Raw genomic sequence first — 17,575 nt, 5'->3', positions numbered from 1 at the left:
AGCAAAAATACCTGCAAACCTATAAAACCAACATCAAAATTAAGTAAATGGTTAATAACACATTATGATGTAAATATGCAGCTAGCCTAGCTTCATTATTAGGTTTTTAAAACATTGAATTTATATACTTGATGCTGAATATAGCAGGCTACTGTTGGTATATTGTTGCCTAAATTTATAAATACTATCAACATTCTTTTAAGTTCACATAATGTGCTGGCTAGAATTGATTAAGATTTTAATAAAAATACGTAAATTAACGAATACGCTACCAGTTAGCTTAGCAGCAAGCTAACAGGCAGTTGTTTGTAAGGCCCTGAGGCTATTATAGTTAGCTAAATACACTACTACTAGCTAACATTAACTATGCCGTTCAATTCAAGACACCATTGTAGTTAAACAATGAGAATGTTGCACTTTCAGTTTACCCATTGTGTCATACATTGATAATTTGTTATTCAATTTCACAGCTAGGTTGAAGGTCTACAGACTAAACTGCAATGTGAATGGAATTCAAATCCAAAATAATCCTAAGTAAAAATGTACACTCACTGGCCACTTTGATAGACATGGTTAAGATGACCTGCTAAAGTTCAAACTGAGCTTCAGAATGGAAAAGAAAGGTGATTTAAGTGGCTTTGAATGTGGCACGGTTGGTGGTGCAGGTGGGTTGATCTGCGCATTTCAGAAATCAATCTAGTGGGATTTTTACCACAAAAAAATTTCTGTGGTTCACAGAGAATTATCTGAAAAAGAGAAAATACCCTCTGAGATCTGGGCTGAAATGTCTTGTTGATGTCAGAGGTCAGAGGTTCAAGCTGTGCCCTATTTAGCAGAGCATAGCAGCTCCGTCACTTTCAAATTTAAATGATGAAAAAACCTGCAGAGTGTACTAGCTGGTGGAGGAGGCCGCCTACTGGCAATATGTCTAGGAGTGAAAACAACTGATGCGGGCCATTTAATAGGCTTCTAACATTCAAAACAGGTGCAAGAGCTCAGTTTCTGTTCAAAGCACAAACCTTCCCGGCAGCATTACTCTGTCCATGCAGCACAGGCTGAATGCTGTGTCCCCTTCTAGCACCAAAGATACCTGTGATGTTGGCTGGACTGCTGCAGCTCCCGATTTAATATTTTTCTCTCTCTACACAACATCTTCTTAGCCTTCAGTTTGAGAGAAATGTCAGCATTAGATTATATGTACAGACTACTAATAGACCTTGAGGTACAGACAGACTGTCATATACTTGCAGAGTGTGGTTTATGAATGGAATAGAAATTGTTACATTCACATCCAGTCTTGAGGAAAGGTTTTTAATAAGATTTTGGAAGTGTAATGATTCAATTCTATTAAACACAACAGCTTTGGTGGGGTTAGCAATAATGTAAGAGGTACTCTATACATGTAGCTATGGGTAAACTATGAAAAACATTAAATAATTATTTTCAAAAACCTGTAATTACACTTTTTCTGCATCTGTGATTAACTCTTTATTCTGCACGAACTCCAGACTTTTAGATAGTTGGCAGCAATGTCAATTTTTAAAGTAAACACTTTATTTTCTGCATTCTGGTGAAATTTGATGTGCAAATCTGTGTTTTTGTTTCACAGCTTGTGGCAGAAATATCCTTTTGTAAATACAAAATTCAGGCACAAGGTTAGAATTTCAAATGTAACCGCACATAATGCAGTAAGTTTTTCAGGCATACTGTTCTGCTTTCCAATATGCATTACTCTGAATTTATCGATTTAGCTGCTGAACCGACAAACACAGGACTGATGTACTGAGGCGCTCTTTTGTGTCTTTTGTTAGAGCAAGAAAACAGTTTCTATGCTGCGTATTTATTTAGAAGTCCTAATCATACTAGACAGCGGGTCTGTTTTCTAGTATGATTTTGAAGAATCGCATACATATATGACTGTAGTAAATGGTCAATGGCCTGTATTTATATAGCGCTTTACTAGTCCCTAAGGACCCCAAAGCACTTTACATATCCAGTCATCCACCCATTCACGCACACATTCACACACTGGTGATGGCAAGCTACATTGTAGCCACAGCCACCCTGGGGCGCACTGACAGAGGCGAGGCTGCCGGACACTGGCGCCACCGGGCCCTCTGACCACCACCAGTAGGCAACGGGTGAAGTGTCTTGCCCAAGGACACAACCTCCCAACTCTTGAGCCACGATCGCCCCACAGTGTACTGACTGATAACATATCGTACCTAAAGATGTGATGTGTCTACAAATTATTGAACAATTTCGGAATAACGGTGCACAACATAAAATAAAAAGACCTTGAATATCTCATCATTGACTGTACATAATATGTACAAAAGAGGACAAGAGAGAAGGCGAAACATTATTGTATGCCTGTGATCTTCAGGCTTATCAGTGTGCATCTCTGATAGTGCAGTGGTGCATTGGTGCCTGCGGAAGTGTCAAGACAATGCTATTATTATGATTTGAACCTATGTTTAAGTAGAATCAGTTTATATTCAGTAAAAAGTTGTTATTGGTGAAAATTTTGAGAAGCACTGACTAAGATCATATCACTCATCCTTTACTTACCAACACCATTAATACCATCCTTTAGTGAACGTGGGTTTTAATTAGTGCTTAGTTAATGTTTGCAACAGCTCTTTATCGTTCATTTATTCAAAATCTGAATATTGGAAGATATTCTGTTTCCTGATGGAAAAGACAGAGAGTTAACAAACATGTAAGTTTTCTGCTTAAGCTTATAAATAACTTAACCTTATCATTAATCAAATACAACAGAACAGAGGAGAAAGAAAGAAAAGACCTGCAGAGATAATTCACAACAACTCCCTCGGAGTAGGTACATCGCAGCGTGAAAATCAAGGTGGCTAAATTAAAGCCTGAAGTCTCACAGGTATAAATGAGTATGTCTCCCTGAGTATAGCGGTGGTTGGCTTAGTATTATCATGTGGGCAAAGATCCTTTTTGGTCCCCTCTGCCTTCTCCTTAACAGAGACATGAGAGCTGGCACAACAGAGCTTTTTAAAGCCCATCCACCAGGTTTTGTTATGTAAGCACATTGCAGCTCTGTGTATGTTAGTCGATTACAGGAATAATCAACCGCCAAATGCATTACAACTGCCACTAAAACAGCAATTGGTGATGACCAACACAAAAAAGCCAGACATTTTTTGCTTTATGTAGACTAATAAATAAGTTTAAATCTATGTGCTACATGTGCCAAACATCATGATATGTTTACCGAGAGCGAGAGAGAGTTATCCCTATAAAAACTTGCATTTAGACATGTAAATACTTTTGTGCAAATTGGTACTTAACTCTAAATCACACTGAGAGTCTCTCTGAACGGTCATCACTGCCTTTTTTATTGCATCACATTATCCTGATGATACCTGCTATAAACCTCCCTTTCACTAGATGGCGCTCTTGCCCGTAAACGTCACGCTTGCACTGACGTTTGTTTCCGCCTCACCGGAAATGCTGCTTCAAAACACTTCAATGGCTGTCTTGCAGTGACTTCGACCGCTTTGGGCAAATAGTTAGCTCTGAAAGTCGGGGATAATTTACTTACCTCCGCGCTTTGGGGACATTTTTAAGCTCAGACATGGCGGGGCCGCTGCTGGAGTTTGAGACCGAGATGTTCCTGAGTCTCTTCGGCAGTGACGGGCTGCTAGTAACGGCTGAAGGCTTGGGGATAGACCGAATCCTACTGCAGTTCTTGCGGGTTTACTCGGAACCGGGCAGCCTGGTTCTTCTGCTCAACACAACCACACCAGAACAGGTTAGGAGAGGCTGGATTAGCTAGAGGCACAGCTCATATGATTATCTCACACTTTACCCGGTGCGAGGTGATGTGCCCCAGCAAACTGACTTAACAGTGCCTTAACATAAACCATACATTTAAAAAAAAATAAAAAGAAAGAAAGTGTTAGAAGTTAGAATTTGGAAGGGGCCACTTTTTTTGTCCATAGACATGGTGGCTAAAATAGATGAAGATAAAAGAGATGTGCACCTGCTAACAATTTTGGCGCCATCTCGGTTTCATACATTATTTCAGATGAAATTGTTGATACATTTTTTGATATATAAAGAATTTATTATAGTTTATTATTTTCATCTGAAAGTTGTTATAGAATCCCCTCTGTGATGGAGCTCGTCTAAGAAAGATAATTTTAATAACAGTAACGTTAACTGCATGAGGAAGTCAGTAGTATCGTGCATGAGGACAGCGAGAAAGCAGTGAGATGTGAAAACCCCGTCTTTTTTATTGCAATGGTGATGGACAGATTGACAGATGAAGTCAGGCTGGAGTGTCTTTGGACATACGACATTACGATCTGTAGTGGGAGCAGGTGGAAGAAAGTCTGGAGAGGAGATGAAGTAAAGACAGAATATATGTGTGTGAATGAGAGGGAGACGGGTGTAGCAATGACGCTGCAAGGATTAGAGGTAGTGAATGTGGATGACTTTGAATACCTGGGGTTGACCATTTAAAGCAACTGATGGTGAAGCAGAGAGTGTCAGGGTGATTTGTGACAGAAGGATAACCGCAGGAGTGTCAGGGAGGGTATGCAAGGTGGTAGTCAGACCTGCTATGATTTGTGGTTTGGAGATGGGGCACTGACAAGAACACAGGAGGCCGAGCTAGAGGTGGCAGAGATGAAGATGCTCTGATTTTTATTGGGAGTGATGAAGATGGACAGGTTTCGAAATGAGTACTTCAGCAGTTTGGGTTAGAAATTTAGAAGGGAAAGGTTGAAAGAGTTTGGACATGTGCAGAGGAGTGGTTATACTGGACAAAAGATGTTGAATATAGAGCTGGAGGCAGGAGGAAAAGACGAAGACGTCAGAGGAGGTTCATGGGTGTAGTGAAGGAGGACATGGAGAGGGCTTGCGTGACAGAGGAGAATGTTGGGGATAGGGTGAGATGGAGGCACATGATCCTCCCGAAAAGGAACAGCTGAAACAGGAAGTATTGCATTTTAAAACACACAATTACAAAGTGGTTCAGTTGGTATAAAACCACACATTAAAGATAGAAGTGTAAATGTCCTTACATCAGTTACTACATAAACACTTGCATACACACATTAGAAGAACAGGAGGCAAAAATAATGGGTGAAAGACTAAGGAATAATTATTCTGTAAAAAACTTATTCAGCCAACCTGACAGGCTGAGGACTACAACCTCAGAAGCGTGATTGCCTCATTATTAAAATAAGAGTTAGAAGACCCTTTTCAGATAATCAGAGAGGCTGACCGCTGAGCTTTACCTCATGTTTGTGTGGAACATAGCGTACAGCTTTAACCAAAAGCTTGCTTCTTTTCATCCTGTCTTCTCAGGAATATTTCACAGAGCAGCTGCGAGTGGAGGGTGTGACCCACCTGCCCAGGACGGTGACCACTGATGTCCAGAGCACTGAGCGTTACAATGTTTACACCGAGGGAGGGGTGCTGTTTGTCACCAGCAGAATCCTGGTGGTGGACTTCCTCACGGACCGCATCCCTGCTCATCTAATAACAGGTCAGACTTGTACATAGCTAAATTCATATGAGAACATTTTATTCAGAATCAGAATACTTTATTGATCCCTGGGGGAAATTATTTTTTGTTACAGTGCTCCATTTTAAACCAACATTAAGACAAGACAGACAATACGCTAACTAAGAATAGTACAATATATACATATATATACATACATACATACATAAGTCACTTATAAATAAATAGTTGGAAAAGAAACATGTGTAGCTGTAGCAGCAAACAGTGTGTTAAGTGGATGCGTTGTACAGGGAGATGGCCACAGGCAGGAATGATTTCCTGTGTCGTTCAGTGGTGCTTTTCGGTAATCTCAGTCTCTCACTGAACGAGCTCCTGTGACTGACCAGCATGTCATGGAGTGGGTGGGAGGTGTTATCCAACATTGTCTTTATCTTGGACAGCATCCGCCTCTCCGACACCACCTTGAGGGAGTCCAGCTCCATCCCCACAACATTGCTGGCCTTACGGATCAGTTTATTAAGTCTGTTGGCATCTGCGACCCTCAGCCTGCTCCCCCAGCATGCAACAGCATAGAGGATCGCACTGGCCACAACAGACTCATAGAAAATCCTGAGCATTTTCTGGCAGATGTTGAAGGACCTCAGTCGCCTCAAAAAATAGAGACGACTCTGGCCCTTCCTGTAAAGTGCTGTGGTGTTTTTAGCCCAGTCCAGTTTATTGTCAATGTGTACTCCAAGGTATTTATAGTCCTCCACAATGTCAACACTGACCCCCTGGATTGAAACAGGGGTCAAGTGTTTCCTGGTCTTCCTGAAGTCCACGATCAGTTCCTTGGTCTTTGCCACGTTGAGCTGCAGATGATTCTGCTCACACCACGTGACAAAGGAGTCGACCACAGCCCGGTACTCTGTCTCATCATCCGTGCTGATGCATCCAACCACCGCAGAGTCATCAGAAAACTTCTGAAGATGGCAGGTCTCTGTGCAGTGGCTGAAGTCTGTGGTGTAGAGGGTGAAGAGGAAGGGGGAGAGGACAGTCCCCTGTGGTGCCCCTGTGTTGCTAATCACCTTGTCAGACACACACTGTGGGAGACGTACATATTGTGGTCTTCCTGTCAGGTAATCAACAATCCAGGACACCAGAGAAGCATCCACCTGCATCGCTGCTAACTTATCACCCAGGAGGGTCGGCCTGATGGTGTTGAAAGCACTGGAAAAGTCAAAAAACATGACCCTCACAGTGCTCGCCGGCTGGTCCAGATGGGTGTAGACACGATTGAGCAGGTAGATGATGGCGTCCTCTGTTCCGAGACGAGGCTGATAAGCGAACTGAAGGGGATCCAGATGTGGTCTTACTATGGGTCGCAGCTGGTCCAGGATGAGCCTTTCCAGGGTCTTCATGATGTGGGAGGTCAGTGCCACGGGCCTGTAATCCTGGGGGCCACTGGGACGAGGCGTCTTTGGTACAGGGACGAGGCATGATGTCTTCCACATCACCGGGACCCTCTGCAGACTCAGACTCAGCATAAACAGTTTATGAAAGACTCCACACAGCTGGGGGGCACAGGTCTTGAGGACAAGGGGACTCACTCCGTCTGGTCCAGCAGACTTGCCTGAGTGAAGTCTCCTCATTTGCATCTCAACCTGGTATTGAGTGAAGGTGATGGGTGGGGGAGGGCTGTCAGGAATCTCACAGGAGGCAACATGTGAAGAGAGAGGCTGGCACAGTGGTGTGGCTCTGGATTCCAGGCTGACTGCAGGTGAGGTTGTGGGGGTGGGAGCAGACACTGTGGTGTCGAATCTATTGAAAAACAGATTCAACTCGTCGGCTCTATTCTCACCTCCCTCAGCTCCCCTGCTGTTGGTTGGCCTGAATCCAGTGATGGTCTTCATGCCCCTCCACACCTCTCTCATGCTGTTCTGCTGGAGTTTCCACTCCAGCTTCCTCCTGTAATTGTCCTTAGCCTCTCTGATCTTGTCCTTTAGTAACACCTGGATCTTCCTCACCTCCTCTTTGTTGCCCCCTCTGAAAGCCCTCTTCTTGTTGTTGAGGAGGGCTTTGATGTCCTTAGTCACCCACGGCTTGTTATTTGGGTAACAATGAACAGTCTGAGCTGGAACAATGGAGTCGGTGCAGAAAGTTATGTAGCCTGTGATACACTCAGTAAGCCCATTGATGTCCTCGGCGTGAGGCTCACAGAGTGTTTCCCAGTCGGTCACCTTGAAACAGCCCTGTAGTTCCGCTATTGCCTCCTCTGACCACCTCCTAACAGTCCTGGTGGTCACAGGTTCCCTCCTCACAATTGGCACATAGCGGGGGGTGAGGTGAATCAGGTTATGATCTGACCTACCAAGTGGGGGGAGGGAGGAGGAGCTGTATGCATCCTTGACGTTAGCATACAGTAAGTCTAAAGTTTTCTCTCCCCTGGTGGGACAGTCCACATATTGTTTGAATGTTGGTAGTGTATTGTCCAGTGATACATGGTTGAAGTCACCCGAGATCACAATAAAGGCACTCGGGTGCTGAGTCTGTAGCCGAGCTATGGCAGAGTGGATAGTGTCACATGCAGCTGTGGGGTTAGCAGAGGGGGGACATAGACAGCCACCAAGATGACGTGAGAGAATTCCCTGGGTAAATAATACGGCCTGAGTCCAACAGCACACAGTTCAGTGTCCGGGCAACAAATCCTTTCTTTGATTGTTATGTTGGCAGGGTTACACCACCGGTTGTTAACTAAAACAGCAATTCACAGCCGTATTTATCACTAGCAGTCCAAATTGGATTGCAATACTTGTTTGAGTACTTGTAGTTGCAACATATGGTTATGCATTTGAGTTATCAGTAAAATTCAGTGGCAGCATGTTGACTGAATGACATATAGTTAAACTAAACTCCTTCATGCAAAGGTTAGTCACTCCTAACAGCTAACTTTGGCCTTTCCCATGTAATGTTTTCTTGCATGCTGCTTTGTTACTTCGCAGCTGTTGCAGTCTTATGAGTTTCATGATGTCATTCAGCTCATTTGAGTTTCTTGCACTATTGTGGACTGCATTTGGCAACTGTAGTCTTGGTTCTGCTCCGCAGAGTCACTCTGAGCGGGTAGAGAATAGGCTGCAGTCTAAGGCTGGGAAGTTGGAGTCCATTCACAGGATGTGGAAGTTGGTGGACAGACAGCTGATGTCGTTATTGTGACGCAGTGTATTATTGTTATACTGTCAAGTATTTATAGTATTATTTCTTAACTGCTGAAAAAGTTTGAAAACATGCTCTGGCATACACATCCACCTCTTACTACTGCCACAGTTACAATCAATTTCTGTGGGAAAATAATAATAAGAGAAATATTTTATTTATCTCTATGTGGGTAAGTTATTGTGTTACAGTGCCGCAAATATGACAAAAACAACTTATCTCCAAAAAATAAATATGGCTCTTAAAGGGAAAAAAAATTACACTTAAAAATGAGTGCAGTTAAAGCGAACAGCTTAATCAGAAATCGAAATGTGATACAGTAAGGAGATTAAACAGGTGTTGTGGTTTAAGTAGATAAAGATTTTCTGTATCTGTCTTTATGGCAGATGTTAGAGAACGCCTTCATCTACATCCGCATTTCACTATATCTACAGTCACTAGGATGACCTCTGTGTGAGCTAAAGGAGGAATCCAAACAGTGTTTTGATCTAAACTGGATTCAGACAACAACAACGATGTTGTTTGAATGATATGGATGCACTCCAGCAATGGATGACATCACTTTTCTATCACAACTTGTGCAGTCCCTTCACGTTTCTTCTTACCTGTCAGAGTCTCTACCTAAACCAGTGGTTCCCAAACTTTTTTTGCTGGGCCCCCCTTTGTTTTACAAGAAAAATGTTCAATGAGATGAATTGCAGAATGGCAGATAGAGACAAAATACTGTTACTGTTAATCTGACTATCTTCAGGTTTTACACGCTTACATAGACACAAGCCCGGAGGAGCGAACAAAATCTACCGCCTTGCCAGCAGCCGCCATCGAGCAACACAGGATATTGGCCAGGTCAAACACATCAAGGATGCCAACCATCAAACCCTCCGCGACCCGCCCGCCATCCTCAATCGCTGGAGCGAGTATTTCTCCGATATCTGCAACGTGGAGTTCCCTCACCAGCCAATCCACAGTGCCCCGCCCGTCCCAGGACCTGTCCCGCCAATCACCATCAAGGCAGTGGAAACAGCCGTTAAAAATATGAAGAATGGCAAAGCGACCGGACCAGACGACATACCAGCCGAAGTCTGGAAGCTGCTCGGGCGCCAAGGCGCCTTAGTCCTCGCCAGCCTGTTCAATAGCATCATCAGAGACGGGACCGTCCCAGCAGCCTGGTCAACCAGCATAACGGTGCCCATCTGGAAAGGGAAAGGCGATGTGGCTGAATGCTCTAACTACCGCCCGATCCGACTCCTAAGCCATACCATGAAGGTTTTCGAACGGATCATCGACGCCAGGATGCGAGAAATCGTCAACTTAACGCCCAACCAATGTGGCTTCATCAGGGGGCGTGGCACGACGGACGCCATCCATGCTGCCCGCCTGCTTTTGGAGAAGCACCGAGAGAAGTCCAAGACCATCCACATGGCCTTCCTCGACTTGGAAAAGGCATTTGACCGTGTCCCACACTCATCTGGCACTCCCTGCGATCACATGGAGTTCCTGAAGCCTACGTCAACTGGACAAAGCTCCTCTACCGACAAGTCACCAGCGTGGTCAGAAGCCCAGTGGGAACATCGCCGCCCTTTAACATCAATGTGGGCGTCCATCAAGGCTTGGCACTCTCCCCGCTGCTCTTCATCCTTTGCATGGACACTGCGACGGCGGATCTCCAGTCACCCCATCCCTGGACACTTCTCTACGCTGACGATGTCTTCCTGGCCGATGAATCGCGAATAGAACTGCAATACCAAACGCAGCAGTGGAAGACTCGCCTAGCTGACTTCGGCCTGAGGCTCAACACCAACAAGACCGAATACTTAGAGGCTGGCCCCCAGACCGACGGCACGATCAGCGTCGATGGAGAAGATCTGGCGAAAGTACCTCATTTCAAATACCTCGGATCGATGATCAGCAATGACGGCGATATCCTACTAGATGTACGAGCCAGGATCAACGCAGCGTGGATGAAATGGCGCCAAGTCACCGGCGTCCTGTGTGACCGAAGAATGCCCAATCGCCTCAAGTCAAAGATCTACAAGAGTGTAGTGCGCCCCGTCGCCCTCTATGGATCTGAGTGCTGGCCAGCCACCGCAAAGCACGAACAAGCCCTTCACACGATGGAAATGCGGATGCTGTGATGGTGCCTAGGCCTGACACGATGGGACCACGTCATGAACACCGACGTTAGAAAGAGGATGGGAATCGCGCCAATCACAGATAAGATGCAAGAAGCGAGGCTGCGGTGGTACGGACATGTGGTACGGAGCGATGAGAACTCAGTGGTGAGAACAGCACTGCGGCTCAGCCCCCAAGGACGTCGACCTAGAGGCAGACCAAAGCGGAGATGGATGGACCGAATCAAGGACGACGTGAAGAAGATCGAAGCCGATCTGACCGACGCCCTTGACCGACCCAAGTGGAGACGACTTTGCAGAAAAGCGGACCCTGCAACCGAGCGGGAAAAACGCTAGGAGGAAGACATAGACACAAGCAGTTGCTGTCCCTCCATTTAGAAAGGCAGAGGCGTCACGGTGTAATTATTTTATGTGTTGTTGTTTTTTTCCCTGTGTAATAATATTCAACATTGCTGTCAATACATTTTTCAAAAAATGCCTCTCTGTGCAAAATGGGTTTAAAAACATAAACAACTGTGGGGAAACAAATCGTGGCAGGATCAGCCTGATATTATTTGTATCCCGCTGTAACTTTACTGTATAAAGAGCTAACATCTCCAAAATGTCTGGAGTAGTTAGTCATTACAAGAAGTGTTTGTGAACTAAAAATCAAGAATGTGGGATACTGTTTGTCGGTGATTTGGAGAGCCCAGCGCTTGCTCCTGATGCAAGGGAAGCTAATTCTGTCGCAGAGATCTACCTCGGCACTTGTGCAGGTGAAGCCAAAGGGAAGATATGCTTCACCATGTTTTCTAGTATTTGGCTTGGAATGAAGTTGGTTTGGAAACATATTTGGCGATGCTTCATCTCCTGCTTTGCGTTTGTGTGGGAACCCCGTCAAAAACCTGTCAATGATGTTAGCATTCTTTTTTTTTTTTTCTTTTCATACCGCGCCCCCCCTGCAATGGCCCAGCATATCCAGGAAGTGAGAGCGGTAACAGCTCAATGCAATCCTGCTTAAAGTGCATCTAACTACACAGTCATTCAGCTCCCTCCCCCTCTGGTGAACCACTCATTTGCTGGAACAGCTCCAGCACTGAAACACTGTTGTTTGCTCTGTAGCTGCTCCAGGATTACAGGCCTCACTCAGTAGAACAGTCAGCTCCATTAGTTGGTCTGTGAAGAAAACCAACTTGGAAAACTTGACTTTAGCCATTTCAGTTTTGCATAAACCACAATGAGCACGAAAAATCAAACTTATCAGGTGACAAAGTCACAAAAAATCAAACAACTAACAGCCAGCTGACATATTATTCAGGCTCTACCTTCACTGTCTATTTGTTCCGCTCCCTTTAGGCATTCTGGTTTATCGTGCCCATAAAATCATTGAGTCATGCCAGGAGGCCTTCATCCTGCGACTGTTCAGACAAAAGAATAAGACAGGCTTCATTAAGGCCTTCACTGACAAGGCCACGGCTTTCTCCTCGGGCTTCTGCCAAGTGGAGCGTGTAATGAGAAACCTCTTTGTCAAGAAGCTCTACTTGTGGCCCAGGTACTGTCAAACTACTTCACTGTAGATGTTTTGTCTTGTGTATTTTGTTGTTGTAGTAACATTTATAATACTTCTTTTACTACTTTCTTTTTTTTTAACCTTTGCACTCAGGTTTCAAGCATCAGTGAACACAGCGCTGGACAGGCACAAACCAGAAGTGGTGGAGCTTCACGTGTCCTTAACTCCAGCTATGAGGGCCATCCAGAGCTCCATCCTGGACATCATGACCGCCTGTTTAAAGGAGCTGAAACGCTACAACCCCACTCTAGAGGCTGAGGACCTCTCACTGGAGAACACGCTGGGGAATTCTTTTGAAAAGGTTTCACAGTGTGTTACTAACATATACGACACATTTAAGCTGCCTTGACAAATTTTACCTCAGTGCGTGAAAACATTTTTGATTAAACTATTAAAGGAGGATTTTTTTGTTTTTTAAGAAGGCTTATGGTAATTGGACCCAGTTTCTAAAAGAAAATTCAGGACACTGCAAAATGATTTGTAATCCATCTAAACCCTCTTAAATTTAAATTGAAAATAGTACAAATACAGTATGATCCCACAACTAATTAGGTCAATTGGCAACAGGTCAGTGGCATGATTGGATATGGAAAGAGCATCCGAGCGAGGCCGTGAGAGGTGAAGATGTTCACTGTTCTGTGAGGAACTGCGAGTTCTTTTATAATGAATGGTGCCGCGTGTGATGCTGAATAAGCTGGAGCACATCTGTGTGACTTCTCCTGCTAGAAGAGTTAGAAAAATACACCTCTGATTGTAGGTGAGTTCAATTGTATGCTTTGCCGTACTCCCATTCAGATTATCCGTCACTATCTGGACCCCTTGTGGCATCAGCTGGGAGCAAAGACCAAAGCACTGGTTCAGGATCTGAAGGTGCTGAGAGTCCTCCTGCTCTACCTAACCCAGTACGACTGCGTCACCTTCCTCAATCTCCTTGAGTCGTTGCACTCCAGCCAAAAGATCTTTGGCTCTAATTCGGGTAAACTACATTTATTTGACTGCCCTTAAATGCCAGATTGGAGGCCATTAAGAGTTTAAAATGTCTAAATTAATTGTAATTCTTTGCATTCAACCTCGCTCTTACCATCAGGTTGGCTCTTCCTGGACTCCAGTACATCCATGTTTGTGAACGCCAGGAGCAGAGTCTACCGTATTCCCGAGAGCAAAAAGAAACTTAAAGTGGGAGCAGAGGCAGAGAAACAGAAGCCATCCTCTGCCTCAGGTAACTGTGTAGTTGGCCAATCTCTGATACGGTGATATCAGAGTAGATATCCACAGAACTTGTCTGTGTATTCATGTTGGCATGACTAACTGCTCTGTCTGTGTGTGGGTTTCAGAGGTGAAGCGGGAGCTGGTGCTGGAGAGGAGCCCAAAGTGGGAGGCTCTGACTGAGGTCCTGGAGGAGATTGAGAGGGAGAACAAGAGCTCTCAGCATGAGCCAGGTTAGATCTCAGTGATGTTCAACTGTTACAATGTCATCATGAATGAGTCTGAAAATGATTTTCTATAATACGATCTGATTTTTATAAGTCATTTGTAAAGATCTAAAGATTTGTAAATTTTAGCTCACAGTTAAACTCCTCATTTGAAATCTAGGCTGCCAAAAAAAGCAACACTTTGGAAACACATCAAAGCTCAATGGGGCAAAAAAATCATGCTCGAAATCTATACTGATACAGATTGGCTAATATGTTAAGAATGAAAGGATGCCATCGTTTGATGGAAATGTAAATTATCAGCCTACAGAGGGCTGAATTCAAACAAACCCTGAAAATCAAATGATGTTGCAGGCTAATGCAACTCAAAATAGTACTCAATAGTTTATATTGCCTCCACTTGCCAGTGGACCTGCCAATTCTGGTATTCTATGGCAAGTGCCAGGCAGTGACACGGAGCCCACTAAAGGGTGCCCTTAAGCTACATTTCGTAGCTCTGGCAGTTCTCCTCCTGTTTCTCCTTGCACAAAGGAGCAGATAATGGTCCTGCTGATGGGTTAAGGACCTTCTACGGCCCTGTCCAGCTCTCCTCCAGTAAGACTCCTGGAATCTCTTCCATGATCTTGAAACTGATTAACAACCCCCTCTGCTAATAAACTGAGCAGATCAATATCCCAGAAGTATAACTCACTCAGTGCTATATTAAAAAGTGTTCCTCTTATTTTTATTTATTTATTTATTTTTAGCAGCAAGAAAAGCATGAGCCACAGCTGGCATTTTACAAAGTCATCCTCGGGGTGGGCTGATTTGTCCTGCTTCACTGTGTTGTTGCTTTGAAGCTGCACAGTACTTGACAGTACACCTGTACACACTGAGGAAAAGTAGTCCACCAGAATTTGGGTCAATTGCAGAATATAGAGTAGGCCTCTTTATCCCCCGTGGACCCCCTGGCTTTCGAAGCAGGAAAATCTTTGGCCCCCGTGTTAGGATTCTGTGTGAGCTCACTTTAGGTGCACCAGTTCACGGCCTAAATATGCTGTCTTGGTGGCGTGGAAAGCACCTGTCAATATCCATATCTGTCATGTTATTTGTTATTTTATTATTACTTTAAATCAAAAAAGCTTCTCTTTTCATTGTCAATTTACATTAAAGTAGTTTTTAGTCTTTCAGGAGAATATTTTTTCCAAGTCCTTACATTTTTACATTACAATCTGACAATCTCTCTGTAAAGATCTATCTTTCTCTAACTGCCTTATGTTCCTCCCTCAGGTCGAGTCCTGATTTGTGCCAGTGACGACCGGACCTGTGCTCAGCTGCAGCAGTACATCAAGCACGGCTCCGACTGGCTGCTCAACCGGCTCTACCACCGCACGATTGGGAAACGGGACTCTGCTGCACTGGGCGCCTTAGAACTGGATTTGGAAAAAAAGGGAAAGGGTCCGGTCAGAAAAGGAACAAAGGGAAAGCAACCTGCGCAGAAAAAAAATGCAAAGACGACAAAAGGCAAAAGCAGACCGTCCTTGACTCTGACCCAGATGGTGGGGAAGGAGGAGACAGGCGAAGCGGCAGTCATGGGCAGCAGCGGAGATGAGGATGAACTGACGGATGAAGACGGAGGCGAGGAAGAGCAGCTCAAGCTAGACTTGCCATCAGATGCTTATTACGGCGTCCTGAAGGAACCGCTGACTGTCATTCACCCGCTGAAAGGCTGCACCGATCCCCACAGCTTGACCCGGGTTCTCCATGAGGTGGAGCCCAGCTTTGTGGTGCTTTATGATGCCGAGCTGAGTTTTGTGCGCCAGCTTGAGATCTACAAAGCTAACCGGCCTGGAAAGCAACTTAGGGTGTACTTCCTCATCTATGGTGGCTCGACCGAAGAACAGAAGTACCTGACAGCTCTGTCTAAGGAAAAGAAGGCTTTTGAACACCTCATCAGGTCAGAGCTGTTTCTCTCCCGTTAGCCACGTTAGGTGTATTTTGTTGAGGGTCATTTGCTCACCATTTCTTGTATTTGTGTTCTTGTTTAGGGAAAAGGCTACTATGGTGATCCCAGAGGAGAGAGAAGGGCGAGAAGACACCAACCTAGACCTTGCTAGGAATCTAGATCCCGCCAATGCCACCACCAACACCCGCAAAGCAGGCAAGTCTCTGTTGTTATGCATTTTTGATTTTTCTCTCCTTTGTGTGCTAAATCGTCTTCACTATGCATTGGACCAGTTTGTGTTTTTATATCCGTTTTCTGTCCAATAACCAGGTGGCCAGGAGCAGCCCACAGAGCCCTCACGAGTCATTGTGGACATGCGCGAGTTCCGGAGTGAGCTGCCATCCTTGCTCCACCGTCGCGGACTGGACATCGAGCCGGTCACCCTTGAAGTTGGCGACTACATTCTGACGCCGGACGCATGTGTCGAGCGCAAAAGCGTCAGCGACCTGATCGGCTCGCTTCAGAGCGGCCGCCTCTACACCCAGTGCCTCTCGATGACCCGCTACTACAAGAAACCTGTGCTGCTCATCGAGTTTGACCCAGCTAAGCCATTTTCCCTAACGGCCCGCTCGGATTTCCGTCACGAGATTTCATCAAATGATGTTTCTTCAAAGCTCACCTTGCTTACGTTACACTTCCCCCGGCTACGTATACTGTGGTGCCCCTCCCCGCACGCCACAGCCGAGCTCTTCCTGGAACTAAAGCGAGGCCAGCCCGAACCTGACGCCGCAGCAGCTCAGGCGGTAACGGCCGAGTCAGACACTGTGGCTGAATCGGCAGACCTCTACAATCCCGGACCTTATGACTTCCTGATGAAAATGCCTGGGGTCAACACAAAAAACTACAGGGCTCTTATAAAAAACGCAGACAGCTTGGCCGACTTAGCCAAAATCAGCCAGGACAAGTTAGGGGAAATACTCGGAAACGCTAACAATGCCAAGCTGCTGTACGAGTTCCTGCATAATGTAGTTAATGTCCCTGCGCCCATACAGAAGACCAAACAGACATGACGAGCAGACTATATGGATATAGGAAGATTTTGCCACTGTGATTAAATTATTGCAGTAAGAGTATTTGACATATTCGGATACAAAATCAACTTTTTAAAAAATGCAGATGTTACGTTTAGATACACAGTTTTTGTGTGACTTTTATCGTTTTTCTGTTTTTATATTGTCGAAGAATAAAATCTGTCTTTTTATAATTAATAAAAAAAACTGTTATTTAACTTAAAAAAATAAATAAAATGCACTTAATTTATTTTAAGCAAACCTTTAACGTGATTTTTTTCTTCCTTTGAGAGGAATGATAGAGTGAATTGTTAGTAATAACATACTGTTACAGTGGGGGATGCTCATATTTAATACAGCAAACATTTATTTAAAATGATATCAGTATATGTACAAGTAACCCCTCTATGCTAAATGCTGTTGGCTCTGTGTCATGTGAGTGATCAGAACTCGGGGACATGACTCTTTGAGCACAGATGCCCCACCCAATAGTTTATACACTTTCTGCTTGTGAGGGGCAGGAATCAGAATAAAGCTGGTTTTCCATGACAATGGGGCCATTCTAAATCATGTACAGTGATAATTATCTTGTGCCCATGACTTGTTTATTAAAAAAATATCACAATGTGCACTTCAGATCTGATTTCAGCTCTTCACAGTGCAGGTCTACACTGTGGAAAGTTATGCAACATATTCAAAACATACCAAAGGACTAAAGTCACGTTTTATGTTTGTTTCTTTTTCTTTTTGTTCGTTTTGCTCTTGTTGA

The 17,575-nt window shown here is 44.5% G+C and overlaps 1 protein-coding gene across 1 annotated transcript; it reads left to right on the top strand.

Annotated features, from left to right (window-relative positions):
* Window positions 1-3,457: 3,457 nt before the first annotated feature.
* ercc4 (excision repair cross-complementation group 4) lies at window positions 3,458-16,940 on the top strand. The gene is made up of 10 exons (XM_082543239.1): window positions 3,458-3,784; window positions 5,347-5,527; window positions 12,166-12,361; window positions 12,473-12,680; window positions 13,175-13,355; window positions 13,467-13,598; window positions 13,714-13,818; window positions 15,082-15,748; window positions 15,840-15,952; window positions 16,067-16,940. Exons 1-10 carry the CDS (start codon window positions 3,608-3,610, stop codon window positions 16,804-16,806), a joined length of 2,700 nt encoding a protein of 899 aa, XP_082399365.1. The 5' UTR covers window positions 3,458-3,607; the 3' UTR covers window positions 16,807-16,940.
* Window positions 16,941-17,575: the final 635 nt, after the last annotated feature.

Source organism: Aulonocara stuartgranti (genome assembly GCF_965226115.1).
Source record: "Aulonocara stuartgranti genome assembly, chromosome: 8".
In the NCBI taxonomy this organism is placed as follows: Eukaryota; Metazoa; Chordata; class Actinopteri; order Cichliformes; family Cichlidae; genus Aulonocara; species Aulonocara stuartgranti.
Note: the sequence above shows the minus strand (reverse complement) of the source record. Positions and strands in the feature narration are given on the sequence as shown.

Coding starts and splice junctions, on each gene's coding strand:
- ercc4 (XM_082543239.1), top strand. CDS start 3,608: ATGGCGGGGCCGCTGCTGGAGTTTGAGACCGAGATGTTCCTGAGTCTC. Junction 3,785..5,346: donor ACACAACCACACCAGAACAG/GTTAGGAGAGGC, acceptor CTGTCTTCTCAG/GAATATTTCACAGAGCAGCT. Junction 13,599..13,713: donor GAAGCCATCCTCTGCCTCAG/GTAACTGTGTAG, acceptor TGTGGGTTTCAG/AGGTGAAGCGGGAGCTGGTG.